Source organism: Salminus brasiliensis, chromosome 19, assembly GCF_030463535.1.
Source record: "Salminus brasiliensis chromosome 19, fSalBra1.hap2, whole genome shotgun sequence".
Classification (NCBI taxonomy): Eukaryota; Metazoa; Chordata; class Actinopteri; order Characiformes; family Bryconidae; genus Salminus; species Salminus brasiliensis.
The window spans coordinates 14,703,703-14,718,562 of record NC_132896.1 but is presented as its reverse complement, the minus strand read 5'-3'; the positions used below and the strand labels follow the sequence as shown (position 1 = coordinate 14,718,562).

The window sequence follows — 14,860 nt, the reverse complement described above, 5'->3', positions numbered from 1 at the left end:
TCGATTGGAGGCTTTACTTGCAATGCATCAAGAATCAATTATAATTAATTGATATAATAATATTCAGCAATACTTATTAACTCATATTTACAGATAAAACCACACTCTTAATGTGCAAAGACTTTCTTGCTCTGTTTTCAAGTCTAAAAATAAGTAGAAGCTCAGTATATAGTTTTTCATTGTCTACATTCCTCCATTACATAGCTTCTTAAAGTCTGAAGTCATCTTCAGGATTATTATTCAGTAATTACATGTTTATTATAGTTAATTACAGTTGTTCTTAAAACAGCTATAAATAAACCAATTAACAGGCATGTTAAATCAGGTGTGGACTGGAGTTCCCTAGCCCTGTTTTACACCCTAGTAATAAGACATGTGGTTTTCCAACTGCATTTTCAACTGTAAAGGAAATTTCTGTATTCATACCAGTTCACTAATATATTATTGATTTCACTTTGATGTGTCACAGGAAATCATGGCAGTTCCTTCACCATTGATCCATTATTGGGCATAATAAAGGTTGCAGGAGAGCTCAACAGTCACCAGAGGAGTCAGTACGAGCTGGAGGTGAAAGCATCAGATAAGGGAGAACCTCCGTTGAGTGTTTTTACAACCGTCTCCATCAAAGTCACCATCTCTGATAACGCTGAGCCAAAGTTCCATCCCAGTCTGATCACAGCTGATATCAGCGAGGCGGCCCCAGTTGGGAGTTTCGTGACCATGGTCATAGCCTACAGTCAGTCATCTGTCTTTTATCAAATCATAGAAGGAAATGTGAACGGTGCATTTGACATCAATCCCAACTCTGGTGCCATTGTCACCCGAAGGAAGTTGGACTATGAGACTATGTCTTCTTATAAATTGACTGTTCAGGGGACAAACATGGCTGGGATGGCAAGCGAATCCACAGCGCTCATTCTCATAAAAGATGAGAACGACAATGCCCCTGTCTTCTCTCAGACTGAATTTGTTGGTTTTATCAGCGAGGCAGCCGCGCCCAGGAGCGTGGTTCTGACTATTGAAAATACGCCGCTCGTTATTCATGCAACGGATGCTGATGAGGACGCAAATGCCAGGCTTGTCTATCAGATTGTGGAGCCATTTGCTCACAACTACTTTGCCATTGATTCTGCCACAGGAGCAATTCAGACAATCAGTGGCCTTGATTATGAGCGGCGAAGTGCTTTCCACTTCACAGTGCAAGCCCATGATACCGGCATGCCACGCTTATTTACTTGGCAGGTTGCGAACGTAACAGTTCACGTCACGGATGTCAACGACTGTGCTCCAAGATTCAGTCAGGATTCCTTTGAAACAACCCTGCTGGTACCAACATACAAAGGAGTGAAGGTGATTTCGCTAAATGCTGCGGATGGCGACTCTCCACCCAATGTCAAACTGCTGTTCTCTATTTTAGAAGGCAATGTCAAGAACAAGTTCAAGATTGATCCCGTAACGGGTGAGATTTTTGTTCAGAATGTCACACAACTGCACGGCAGATACATTCTCACGGTCAGGGTTTCAGATGGGAAATTTAGCAACACTGCAACTGTAAAAATCACGGTCCGAGACAACAAAGATAATGACCTGAAATTCAACCAAGAAATGATAACTGCCTCCATAGAGGAGAAGTCATTAGGGAGGAAAACCTTGGCCATCATTACCACGCTTGGCAACAAAATGAACGAACCTTTATTTTACTCCATTCTCAATCCAGATGATAGATTTGACATTGGTCGTACATCTGGTGTTCTCTTTACCACTGGAATACCGTTTGATCGTGAGGAGCAGGATACATTTGATGTGATTGTCAGAGTTACCAAAGAGCAAGAAGAGGCTGGGACTGCCCATGTTCTTGTGAAGGTCACAGTTGAAGATGTGAACGACAATGCACCCATGTTTCTGAACCTGCCCTACAGCTCTGTTGCTCAGATGGACGTTCAAGTGGGAACTGTTTTAAGGCAGGTGACTGCAGTGGACAGTGACACTGACAGAAATTCAGAGGTTAAATACCATTTGAAGGGACATGATGAATATTTTCAGATAAACCCCTCTGGTGAAATCTCCTTGAAGAAGCCATTCGAACAGGAAAGTCTCAACACAAGGTTTGTGCTTAACGTTGTTGCTGAAGATGGAGGTGACCAGGCCCTGTCCTCAACTGCGGAAGTTACAATTACTGTGGTGAACAAAGCCACTCCAGTGTTTGAAAGGTCTTTTTATAAGGTTGAAATTCCAGAGGACGTGCAGTTAGGCTCTGCCATTGTGCAAGTCCTGGCTAATGAGTCTGTTGGGCCGCGCACTGTTTACAGGATCTACGAAGGGGACCCATTTGGTCATTTCTCTATTGATTTCAACACTGGAGTTATAGAAGTCATTCAACCATTGGACTATGAGACTCACCCTGCCCACAGGTTAAGCATTCAAGCAATGGACTCTCTAACTGGGGCCCACTCTGAAGTTTTTGTCGATATCATTTTAGAGGACGTCAATGACAATGCTCCTATGTTTGATAGCAAGTTACATAATATCACTGTTTCTGAGTCTGCTATGGTTGGCACCTCGGTATTACAAGTGTCAGCTAGAGACACGGACACTGGCAGCAACAAAGACATAGTCTATCAGTTGTACACAAAAAATGGGACTACTTCAGACTATTTCAGAATAGATGGTCAAAATGGAGTTATCTGGACCACTGCTTTTCTGGATTATGAATCTAAGCCAAAGCATGAGCTGATCGTGAAAGCTGTGGATGGAGGAGCTTCTCAGCTGTACAGCGAGGTCGCACTGATAGTACATGTCACTGATCTTAACGATAACCCACCTGTATTTACTCAGCAGATTTACAAGGCCAGCATTAGTGATGTTTCTCCTCCAGGTCATTTTGTTGCCTGCGTTCAAGCTTCTGATCCTGACAGCACTGATACTGGAAAGCTGGAGTTCTCCTTTCTTTCAGGAAATGAGGACAACATCTTTGCCATCAATAAGAGCAGTGGGGAAATTGTCATTTCCAGCCATCAGACGCTAATGAGAACTCACTACAACTTATTTGTGTTCACCACTGATGGCGTTTTCACAGCTTTTTCTGAAGTAAAAGTCAAGGTGATTGGCTCAAATCAACACAGCCCTTCATTTACACAGCATGAGTACATTGTTGAGCTTCTAGAGAACTCTACTGTAGGCACATTGGTTATGCAGGTAGAGGTGCTTGACAAGGATCCTGGAATGTATGGTCAGGTCACATTATTTATTGTAAATGATGTTGCCCGAGACAAATTTACTTTGAATGCTGATGGTCAGATTCATACAGCTGATAGCTTTGATCGAGAGAACACAATGGAGAGAATCACCCATATAAACATACTGGCCAAGGACGGAGGCGGCAAAGTAGGCTTTTGTACAGTCACTGTAATACTCTCAGATGTCAATGACAATGCACCACAGTTCAGGCTTTCTGAGTATAAAGCTGCAGTCCAGAGGGATGTTCCAGGAGGAACGACCGTGATCAAAATATCAGCTGTAGATGAGGATGAGGGAACTAATGCTGACATCACTTATGAAATCGACTCAGATATTGAAAACTTTGAAATCCATCCCTTAAGTGGGGCTGTTGTCACAAAGGGAAGTCTAATGGAGCTAGAAAATAGCCTGTACTCCTTCTATGTGAAGGCTAAAGATTCTGGAAGCCCTCCAAGGCAGGCCGTTATCCCGGTCTCAATTAAAGTACTTCCTTCAGATTTGAACATGCCCAAGTTTGCTGAGGGATTGCTTCGGCTGGAACTCTCAGAGGATCTTCCTGTTGGGACTGAGATAGATACCATTCGATCTGAAAGAAAACAGCCTGTGATTTACAGCCTTGTCAAAGGAAACACTCTGCAGAGCAACAAAGATGATGTCTTTGTCATCAACAGCCACACTGGAAAGCTGAAACTGGCCAAACGACTGGACTACGAAGCTGCCAAGTGGTATCAGCTCTCCATCCAGGTCAAGGTCACTGAAGAGGGCATGGATCTAATCTCAGTCATAAATGTGAACATACACTTGAAGGATGTCAATGATAATAGCCCACAGTTCAACTCCTTTCCCTACCAGTCCTTTGTTGTTGAGAACTTACCAGGAGGGACTTCGGTGGTCCAGGTGGGGGCTACTGATCTAGACTCTGGAGTGAACGGGCAGGTCACGTACAGCCTAGATAAGAATCAAGAGAGCCCTGAGGTTCTTGAGTTGTTTGCTGTGGACAGTGAGACAGGCTGGGTCACTACTGTCATGGAAATAGACAGGGAAAAGAGAAACAAGTACAGAATAGCGGTCATTGCCACAGACAAAGCACCAGAGCTACCCAGGACTGGAAGCACTGTGGTGGAGGTGACGGTGGTGGATTCAAATGATAACCCTCCAGTCTTCACTAAGGCAGTATACAAAGCCACAGTGAGGGAGGCTGAATCTACACCAGGCACTGTCATAACTGCTCTGAGCACCACAGACTTTGACAGTGAGGAGGTCAACAGGAGATTCGACTGCTTCATCACAGGTAAGACTTCAATGTTATGAAATATTGTAATTGGTGTACAAATGTCAGTGCTTCTCAACATATCAGTCTGCAGGTCACTGTTAAAAACACTGATTTGGAAGTGTTAGAATGGGTTATAATGATTGTTGTTCAGCTCAGTTCAGCTGGAAGATGGTTACTTTTCAGGACATTAATGTAGACCATTGGTCTACTTGTGAGAGTTAAAGGAAACCAGTGGTTTCCAGTGAAAAAACATTAACACTCGAAAAAAATCTTCAATTAAACTTAATTTAATCATAGATAGTGGTTCCGCACAACCTTTTTCAGCATAAAATACATTTTTGCAATTATACAAAACTCTTATGTGACACAAAAAACAAGTATAGTTGGTCAGTCCATCTCAAAGTAGAAATCCTAATTAAATTGGATTAAATTGCAAAGTAACTACACTGGTCACTGAAGCATTCAGCCGACATATAGCCACACTCAGCAGCGAAGAAAATGGTAACCTGCTTGTACAACCTTCAACACTGAGGCCAAGCAGCCAACCATTATATAAAATACAACTGCATACCTGCAAGAGAATGTAGCCTAGGGGGACTACTACATACTGATGGTGGGCTAGGGGGGAAAGGCACGGCCCATATTTGCAAAAAAATAGTGCCAGGAGCCAATGGGAAAAGTAAGTGTTGACTAATCAAGGTTGCACTGCCCAACTATAAGGCAGTTTACTTCATCACAAAGACCGGAAGTGCACTCTACAAAGTAACCTAAGTAAATTATGGTCTCTGAACGTATATGAAAATATATTGACCTTGCTAAATTAGTTTTACTTGTGTCTATCCAGCTACATTAAATACACTTATTCAGTTAACACAGACTGTTAGTAACTAACATTCAGTCATGTAAATAAGTTAGGACACCCCATAAAAACCTTTGTCTTTTCTAATATATTTATAAATATGGACATTTGATCTTCATTTAAATGGAGGTAAAACATATTTTATAAAATATAATTAATTGAAATGCAAATTTCTTGTGAGGAAACTCTATGTACTAATAGATGCTAATAATTATTGGCGTTCTTCCACTTTAAAATAAATACTCTTATAAGAACTTATATATCTTATAAGAAGTTATAAGAACTTCCTTGAGTCCCATTTAAGCAATTTAAGCAAAAGATTCTGACTTTAACTGGCAACCAGGCAAATACTTACACATGTCTAGTACCTGCAGTGTTACTAGAAAAGCAATCTCAAAAGTAATAAGTAACAAAAGAAATGTATTGTGGATAAACGTGAACGTGAGTGCTGAAGAAAACCTTATTAAAGAAATTCAGAGCCCACATAAGAACACCTCCCTTTTAATTACTTTCTCTGTTGGTAACTGTTTGTCTTGTTAGCTGCAAGAAATAGGATAAATGCCCCATACCTATTTAGACTAGTGGTAAATGTTAAGCTATTAGACATTTAATATCTTGCTGATTTACATTTTCATTTCCCCTTAGCCTGAGGTAAAGGTTTTTTTTGTTTGTGTGTATTCAGGTGGAGACCCCCGGGGCCAGTTTAATCTAGAATATGTGGATGGGGCTTGCATAGTCCTGACTGCTAAACTACTGGACAGAGAGGACAGAGAACATTACCTCTTGAACATAACAGTCACAGACGGAATATATATGGCCAGGACTGCAGTGGAGCTCACAGTTCTCGATGCAAATGACAACAGCCCTGTGTTTGAGAAGGTATCATTTCTAGTCCTCATTTATGAAAATGGTCCTGGCCTGCTGCCAGGACAGCTGTGAGTCATAGCCAAATAAGATAGCGTCTCATTTGAACAACATGCAAAACCTGGCGTAGCACATGCAGCTGTCTGTGGAGGAGTATTGTGTTCTTCAGACGTTTTCAGACATGGCTCTGGTATTAGCCTCAATTGTATTGTATTTCAGGGCCTATATGCTGGAACAGTTCCAGAAAATGCCCCGGCAGGAAAATTCATCCTACAGGTTTCAGCCTCTGATCCTGATATCCAGTCAAATGCTGAAATTGCATATCGACTCGTTGGGGATGGGTCTGAGTCATTCAGAATGGACTCTGCTACAGGTAAATAGCCTTTTAGCATGCAGGATATGATTTTCATAAAATGCACAGTCGAAAGCTGAAGTGTACCATGAGATTTAAAGGAAAATGCTGCTGCTGCTGCTGCTGACATGCAGATGTAAAGCCATATGGTTAGATGATTTCCATCTTATAACCCTATAGCAGCTGATCTTCAGCAATTATTAACTTCACCATTAACAGAGCTGCATATTTTGTCAGCAATAATGTATGCAATATTGTCTATTTACAGCACACTTTATGAGACGTGCTTTTCAAATCCTTAGCTAGTCTCCTTCTGTTGTGTATATATAAAATATTTCTTGACACTTATATTCTTGACTTCGTGACTCATGCGTAGGCATTAAGCAACATTTTTTAAAAAGCCATACTTTAATGTTTGTAGAAATACATTATATGGACAAAAGTATTGGGACTAGATGTTTACAGTATGATAATTATCTTTCAATTACTAATATCAGCTGTTAAAAAATACTTTTGCTTTTTTAAAAAGTTATTCAGCGCTTGTGGATGTGTCATCAAGTCAAGTTTAGATCCAATTAAGTGTTGCTGAGTATATTTATATATATTCTGTAATTAGTTTGACAGTTTTCCATATTTCTCGACAAGGCACACTTAAGACACTGTTGCCTCTCGACCGAGAGGAAAGAGGGGTGTATAATCTAACAGTGCAGGCAGTGGATGGGGGAAATCGCTCCTGTGAGGCTGAAGTCGTCATCACTGTTGAAGACGTTAATGACAATGCGCCTGAGTTCACCTCTGACCTGTACTACATTAGCGTGTTTAACAGCACTCAGCCTGGAGCATATTTGGCTCGTCTGCAGGCCTGTGATGTTGATACAGGTAAGAAAATATGGTTTTAATATTTGGTTTTAATTTAATATTTGCCTTTTTATTCTATTGAATACCGTATTTGTGTTCTTAAGCAGAATAGGACATTTTATTAGGATTTGAATTAGATGAGGTTCTTGCCGTGCATTCTGTGTTGAAAGGAAAGCTACAATTCTTTTGTCACTTTGTCACACAGAAGAAAACCTCAGAAAAAAAGACAGTAATGTGTGGTTGTCAAAACAAAACTGTGTACTTACAAAATGTTAGTTTTAGAGGAAAGGAAAGGAAAGTGCTCTTAAAGGTACCATAAAAGGTGCCATAGAATCATAGAGGGTGCCATGTATTTATTTATTTATTTATTTCATATTTTAAGTTGTTCTTTGTTATATAAATAGCAAGTATGTGACTTTGTCTGAAGCCAAAATTGTCCAGACAGTTTTACACACCCATTAAAAGACAAGTGTAGCATAGCATATCATAGTTCGGTTTTCTAGCACTGTAATTATTTTTTATAACTATTTCCCAGTCTTACCAAATATTGATCCTGTGTTCTCTGTGTGCTCTCAGCATAGCTAACTGAAGAGATTGTGGCCATTTGGCTTTGGACTAGCTCCTGCCATAGCACCCGCTCACTTTGCAGAGTTTGCTGGCTTCCTCATACGGCGCAGTGTTTTTGAGGCCCCCTTTTAATGTGTGGTTAGCTCTAGTCTATGGCAGTTTGTTTCTGAGGGAGCAGATGTCCGAGCCAAGATCCAGGTATGGATCCAGGATTTAGTCTAGCACAAATTTGCTTCGTCATGCACCACTTTTAAGCTCTACAAACACTGGCACAGACAAGACAGCAGTCCATTTTCTGAACACCATTTTCTCCCAAAGCAGCTGTTGCTTTTTACCACATTACAGCTTTGACAAGGGGTAGTAAGTCTTTGGCTAGCGGGTTGGGTGTGTGTGCATTTTAGGCAACAGTGTTTGAGGCTGCAAGTCAGTGAACTTATATTAATGAACTATGCCAAGGTAAATACAGCTATATTCTTGGGCACCTTTAATGGTTAGTGCATTGTAACATAATGCAAGTCTATTGGTCCATCCGTCATGAAGAGTTCACATATTGTAAACAGCAACTAGCATTTCCAAACAGTATAAAATCAACAAGGGTTTTGATGAATGCTAATAACTCTAGGCATCTTATGGGTAATAAGTGGCAGGTATTATTGCAATGTAGACTGTGTTTCTGCAGTTTGCACAGTGCTTTGTGCTGTTGACTTGTAATCCTATAATCATAAAATAAGAAACTGATGTGTGTGCTGCTGGGGGCGATTGATCGGTGCAGTTTCTGCTCATATGCTGTTTGTTTGGCGCTGTCTTTTGTTGGAAGAGACACTTTGTTGCTCACAGCAGCACTCCTGTCCAACCTCGTCCTGAAAATAATCTCCCACCATGTGTGCTTGTCAAGGTTCCCTGCAATGTGAGCAAAAAAGCTCTTACTGCAGAACAGGTTCAGGCTCACATCGTGAGGACATCTTCAGAACAACTCTCCTTCAATTAAAGCTGAGATCAGTTTTCAGTCTTTCTTCTTGAATATGTGAGGCCCTGTTGACTTTTCAGCTTTAGTGTCATTTGAGTCCGGTAGCCGTTGTAGTGTCTAAAGGTCTTTACTGTAGCTTACAACAGGAAAGGGACTGATGAGTGTTGTCTGTGTTAAGAGGAAGGTATGTGCTCGCATTCTATCCTTCATTCCATCCGTTCTCTAGAGCAGACTCGGCAGTCGTTTGGAATCTCGCCTCTTTCACCAACAGTATTGTGAGCGCTAATCACCGGTGTAAACAACTGCCCGGGTGGATGTCTCTAATCACAGCCTTATTCTTCCTGCTCATGTATGCCACTTTTGAAAGGATTCAAATTGAACAGTATTTATAAATGAATGTTTGTTGATGGGGCAGGAGATTGCTAAGTGATTAGGCTCGATTCACTCAGCTGTCAACAGAGGGATTTTAGCTGCAGAAATTACTGAGATGCGATTACACTGGACAACAGAGCAGCACTAACAACTTGGGCTACAGTGAACCCCAGAGCATATGCCTGTAAGTGTGTACTTGACCATAAAATGTTAATTAAAAGCAAACAGATCACACTTTATCATTTTTCTTCTAGCTACACTCTGTGGCCACATCTAGGCAGAACTACACTACTGTGCAGATGTCTAAGTGCACCCTTCATTTGTTTAATTTTCACAAAAAAAGCCATTAAAGCAGCAGTATGTAACATGTTTAAAGAAAAATAACAGCTTCAGAATTATGTTCATGCTCCAAAGACCTGTAATAGAAAGAGTGATAATACTCTACTGCTTCAGTCCACATTATGTTTTCAGTTTAGATGACATTTCTGTATATATTAGTTTGTAAAATGTGTCCTTTAGTGGTGGCTCAAAGCATGAATTCCACTTCCTGACTGTAGAAATGCAAGAACAAGAAATGCCAATTCTTGCATAATGCTGCTTTAAGTTCCTTTTTCGAAAGATAAGGAAATTTAATTAAAAAATATGCTTGCATAAGGGAAAAAAGTGAGGAGAATGTGTGAAATAGCTATAGTATAGTTTCCAAAACTGGAGAATTATAATAAAAATATACATAAAATATATACAGAACCTCCTACCAATCTCACAAAACCTGGTAGATTATCAAAACTGCCCCCATCAGAGCACCTTAAAAGTACCTTTTTGATAAATTATGAATTATAAATTATTACTTTTCACACATGAAAACTAAGGTGAAACAAAAACTAAATGCTGTTATTCACACAGTTGTCCCAAACCGGTAGGGTATGTTGTGTGGATTGTGATTAGATCAAACAGAGGGAGCATAATCATCTGCACCTTTTAATGTAGAACAGATCATTTGAGTAAGGAGCGGGAGACTACTAAACGAAGTTCAGCTTCACACAAAAGTAAGCTCTTAATATTGAACAACTTAGGCAGCTCTGTGCAGCCATGGGAGTAATATAGCCTGTAACATCGCCTAGTGTTTTGGCCACTGCTTGTAACCCTAATGATTGGGACTTATGAACTGAAGGGCACAGAGCGATGGTGTACAGTGGTTTAACAGGTTTAACAGTGGGGTGACAGATAGGATGGGACTATTTTAAGGAATACACTGAATCTGCACAACATTTTTATTTTAACCCTTTAAAGTCCTGTAAAATACAGTAAAATGTAAATTATATGTTGTATTAAAATTAATATTTGTTGTAATTATTCATTATGTATTTAATTTATTATATATCATTGTTATTCTTTAGATTCTTTAATAATTACACCATATGGGCAAAATATTGGGACACATTACTTATTCATTGTTTCTTCCAAAATCAAGTGTATTAAAAAAGAGTTCATCCTGCTGTTGTTGGAGTAACTGGGAGTCCAGGGAAGACTTTGTACTAGATTTTGGAGCATTGCTCTGAGGATTTGATGGCATTGCATTGTTAGTGAGGTCAGGATGTTGGATGATCACCACCTCACCTCATCCCCAACTCCTCAGCTTACCCCAAAAGCATTGGATGGAGAGCCGCCACAGCTGCACTGCACCTCAGCTCAATGCTGGGGGGCTATATACCCCTCTAGCCCACACTTGGCATTAGGCATGGTGCCAGTGTCAGTTTCATGTTCATGTTCCAAGGTTCATGTTTATCAGCTCCAGAGAATCCTATGCTATTGGCAGTACTTCTCCACAGGGACTAGACAAGCTTGTGCATCTGTGTCAGCAGTGGGTGCACCTTAAAGTAGCTGAATGCATCCATTAGAAGGGGTGTCCACAAACATTTGGACATACAGTGTATTTAGGATAATGCTTTGTTAAATCATCACACTGATGTTGCAGAGGTCTCAAAAACTCTCTCTATAAAATATTATACACTTGGCCATAAAGGTCTAACTCAGCAACAGTATATGTATGTAATAAAAGCAGTAAAAATAATTCATAGCAATTAACAGCTTCTTTTGTTGTCAATGGTGATAATTACAGCTTCTTACAAAGATTCCTTTCCAACCGCTGTCTGTTTTAAGGGCTGAATGGTAGAGTCAGTTACTGGATGGAAGACTCTGCTGGAGGCCTGTTTTCTATTGAGGAGCAGTCTGGAATCATCAGCCTGTTGAAGCCCCTGAGCAGACAGGTGAAGGCTGTGCACAAGCTGCAGGTGCGTGCCACAGACCACGGCTCCCCCCAGACACTCTCCTCACTCTGCTCTGTGGAGGTGACCGTACTGGACGCTAATGACCGCCCTCCGGTGTTCGAGCACAGGGACTACGTTTCCATGGTTCCTGAAGACGTGGCTGTGGGGACCCTGCTTCTGTGCGTCTTTGCTGCCAGTAGCAACTCACAGGCTAACGCACAGACCAGGTACTCCATCACCAGTGGCAACGAGCAGGGAGCCTTCAGCATCGATTCCCATACAGGTATCCGTGCACTGTTTTTTACATACATATACAGTGCCAAGCAAAAGTTTGGCCCATGGTCAAAAATAAACACAGTTTAATCGTAGTTGAATCGTAGTTAGCTGCAGCCCATTCAGAACTGCAAGGGCATGTCAGATTGCAGAATGACTGACAGTGGTGTTTTTTTGCACATTTTAATAAAGTGGTAAAACTTCATGATTTTAAATCATGTAGTCACTGGATCTGACTGATATTTTTTTTTTTTTAAATCTCATTTTAAAGAAATCAACACTTGCCATAAGCTTGCCTTGCAGCATGAAGCAGAGATTTCAGCAAAATATCGTTATTTTACAGTGAAATATCTGCTTCAAGTTACATTCTGCCAAGGTCTAAATTATATAGGGTGGATCAGAAATTTCCAGTAAGAAGCTAGAGAATAACTCCAGCTCTGTGTTCATGCAGCTGTGTTTGTGGAAATGTCGTTCATGCACATCGTTTTAGCACATAACAAGGGAAAGACAACACAGGAGTGTATGCTGAGCACAGAACGTTAGCGAGCACGGGGCTGAAACTAGCACACAGAGCTTAAATGAACACAGGAAGCTTAAATAAGTAAGCGTGTGGTCAACTTACGTTCATTACACTGTGTTGGTGTGGTTAACTTACATGCTGTTTGCTGGGGGAAGCAGATTAGTTAAGATCGTGAAATTAAAATTGATTGCTGCATCACATTCAAATCTTAGCAAAGAAGCTGAAGGTGCAGGAAGGGGTTTTCTTTATCGAAGTAGGTGACGTAAACTAACCATGATTGGTTATTATCCTCCATACATACAGTCCATAGAATAGAATTCAGTTTTTGGAATACACAAAAACCAAAGCCTTTCCATAAATCTGCCTATTCAGCCTATGGGAAGTCAACACCCCCATTCATGTTAAAAATATAATACTTCATAGATTAAGGCACAATATAGTACAGCCAATCAGTCCTAAAGGAAGTGTATATAATGTGTATATAATATAATGATGAATTCAACTTCAAAGGGAGAAGGGAAAGGAGAGGTTAGGCAATACCCATTTAACATAAATTATAGCTGCTGTTGGTACACAAATCCACAAAAATGTAATACATAAACTGAATGGGGGTAAAAGTAATAAAATGCAACATATATATAATATATATCTGGGGCCCTTATCATTAATTCAGGCAACCATACAGAATGGACAGAAAGCTCATATTTCAGAGTGTATCCCACTCATACACTAGAGTAGGGAGCATAACAGGTTTAACAGTCACTTACTCTTTCCTTATACTGATGCTGACTAAAGCGAACAAATACTAGTTTAGATATCCAGAGTTCAGGATTTCTTTATGGTCGTAAATCTAGAATTTAGCCGAGCACTGGGCATTTATCCAAAGCTACTTACCCTAAACTTCACTGAAGAAACACCAAGGATGAGAATGTCAAGTGGACCAGGCCAATGTATAGCAGTGTCCAAATTTCCAGATTTGCCTGTTATTGTGGGGACATCTTGTGGGGAAATCAGTCCATGCTTCGCGCACTTGTGTTGATCCCCAAAAGAGACAAGATCTCTCAGAGTCTCTGTCTCTACAACACTGCATATCTGCAGTTTCTTTATGGCCATGAAGATCCAGTGCCTTTTCTCCACCTGCAGGCAACATTTTTGTGATTGCCCCATTGGATTATGAGGTGGCCCGAGAGCACTACCTGATGGTGAAGGCCACTGATGGAGGGAAGGAGGCACTGAGCGACACAGCCACTGTCACCATCCACCTCGCTGATGTCAATGACAACAGTCCTGTGTTCAGCCAGGAGCTCTACTCTGCTGCAGTCAGTGAAGACTCTGAGCCTGGCTGCTCGGTGTTAACGGTAAGTGCTTTTAACTGATTTGAACTGAAATATATATAACATATATATATAACAGTACATAATAGAGGTGTTACAATACTTTGGCTATATTAGTATTCATTGTTTTCCTTTATGGCAATATGAGACAGTATGCACTGTGAATTTAATAGATCAATTTTATGCTAAAAATATTTATGTCAGGCATACAGATTAGGACTAAATATTTTGTGGCTGATACAGATTTTCTAACTGATTAGACTTATGGCAGCTATCTGATTGTAGATCAGTGTTATAACATGTTATTTTCATTCTAATACATAGGATTACTTTATCGTCTGACTGATATAGTGGTAATATTGTCCAATATTGATTGTCAGTATTGGCAAAAATATTTGCAATCAAATCTAGCATCAGCTAGATTAGACAGTGATAAGTAAAAAAGGTTCCCCTTTTTAACTATTAAGTAAAATACATAAGTAATAAGCAGAAATAAACATTAGAATGTAATTCCCAGCTCTACAATATTTATAATATTGAAGTTCAATTCAATTCAGTTTAGCTTTATTGTCCTTATACTAAAACAGGGATGTACAGTACAAGGAAACACTAGGCTGAGTCTCCTGTGCAGAATAGGTAGGACAAGACACAATAGTGTAGGGTCTATAGACAAAATAAGAGACAGAGTGCATAGACAAAAAAGTATAAAGACAATAAACACAATAAATGAAAAAAAACCCACAAATTTGTGCATGTTCATTAGCAAATGTGTGCATGGAGGCTGAGTGAGGTTCAAACTAAGTTACTATACTTTGTATTGTTTATTTGAGTTTAAGACGTCTGACAATCGAACTACTGGAGTTAGAAATTCCAATCTGAAATCACTGCAGGTACATCAGAAATTTTAGCACCTTAAAATGGATATCATATCAGCCACACAGGATTTATATGGGATGTGCCCTAGTGGCCCTAGTTTCTATACATTTAGCATGTTTTTGTTTTGTGTTCAGATTCACCATTTCAGACTGAATTGCTGTTATATAGTTGAAAAGAGGGTGTAATATGCCTAGGGTTGCCTATTGACACAGCTGTCTAAGAATTCTTGCTATTCCAGTTA

The 14,860-nt window shown here is 40.1% G+C and overlaps 1 protein-coding gene across 5 annotated transcripts in view; it reads left to right on the top strand.

Annotated features, from left to right (window-relative positions):
* Window positions 1–14,860, top strand: part of fat1b (FAT atypical cadherin 1b) — a 54,601-nt gene that overhangs the window by 21,459 nt on the left and 18,282 nt on the right. For all 5 annotated transcript variants that reach the window (XM_072663515.1, XM_072663511.1, XM_072663513.1 and 2 more), the window contains exons 11-16: window positions 470–4,528; window positions 6,052–6,248; window positions 6,453–6,606; window positions 7,231–7,464; window positions 11,510–11,899; window positions 13,553–13,767. In XM_072663515.1, coding sequence (XP_072519616.1) covers window positions 470–4,528; window positions 6,052–6,248; window positions 6,453–6,606; window positions 7,231–7,464; window positions 11,510–11,899; window positions 13,553–13,767 — 5,249 coding nt within the window. The remainder of the gene's footprint in view (window positions 1–469; window positions 4,529–6,051; window positions 6,249–6,452; window positions 6,607–7,230; window positions 7,465–11,509; window positions 11,900–13,552; window positions 13,768–14,860) is intronic.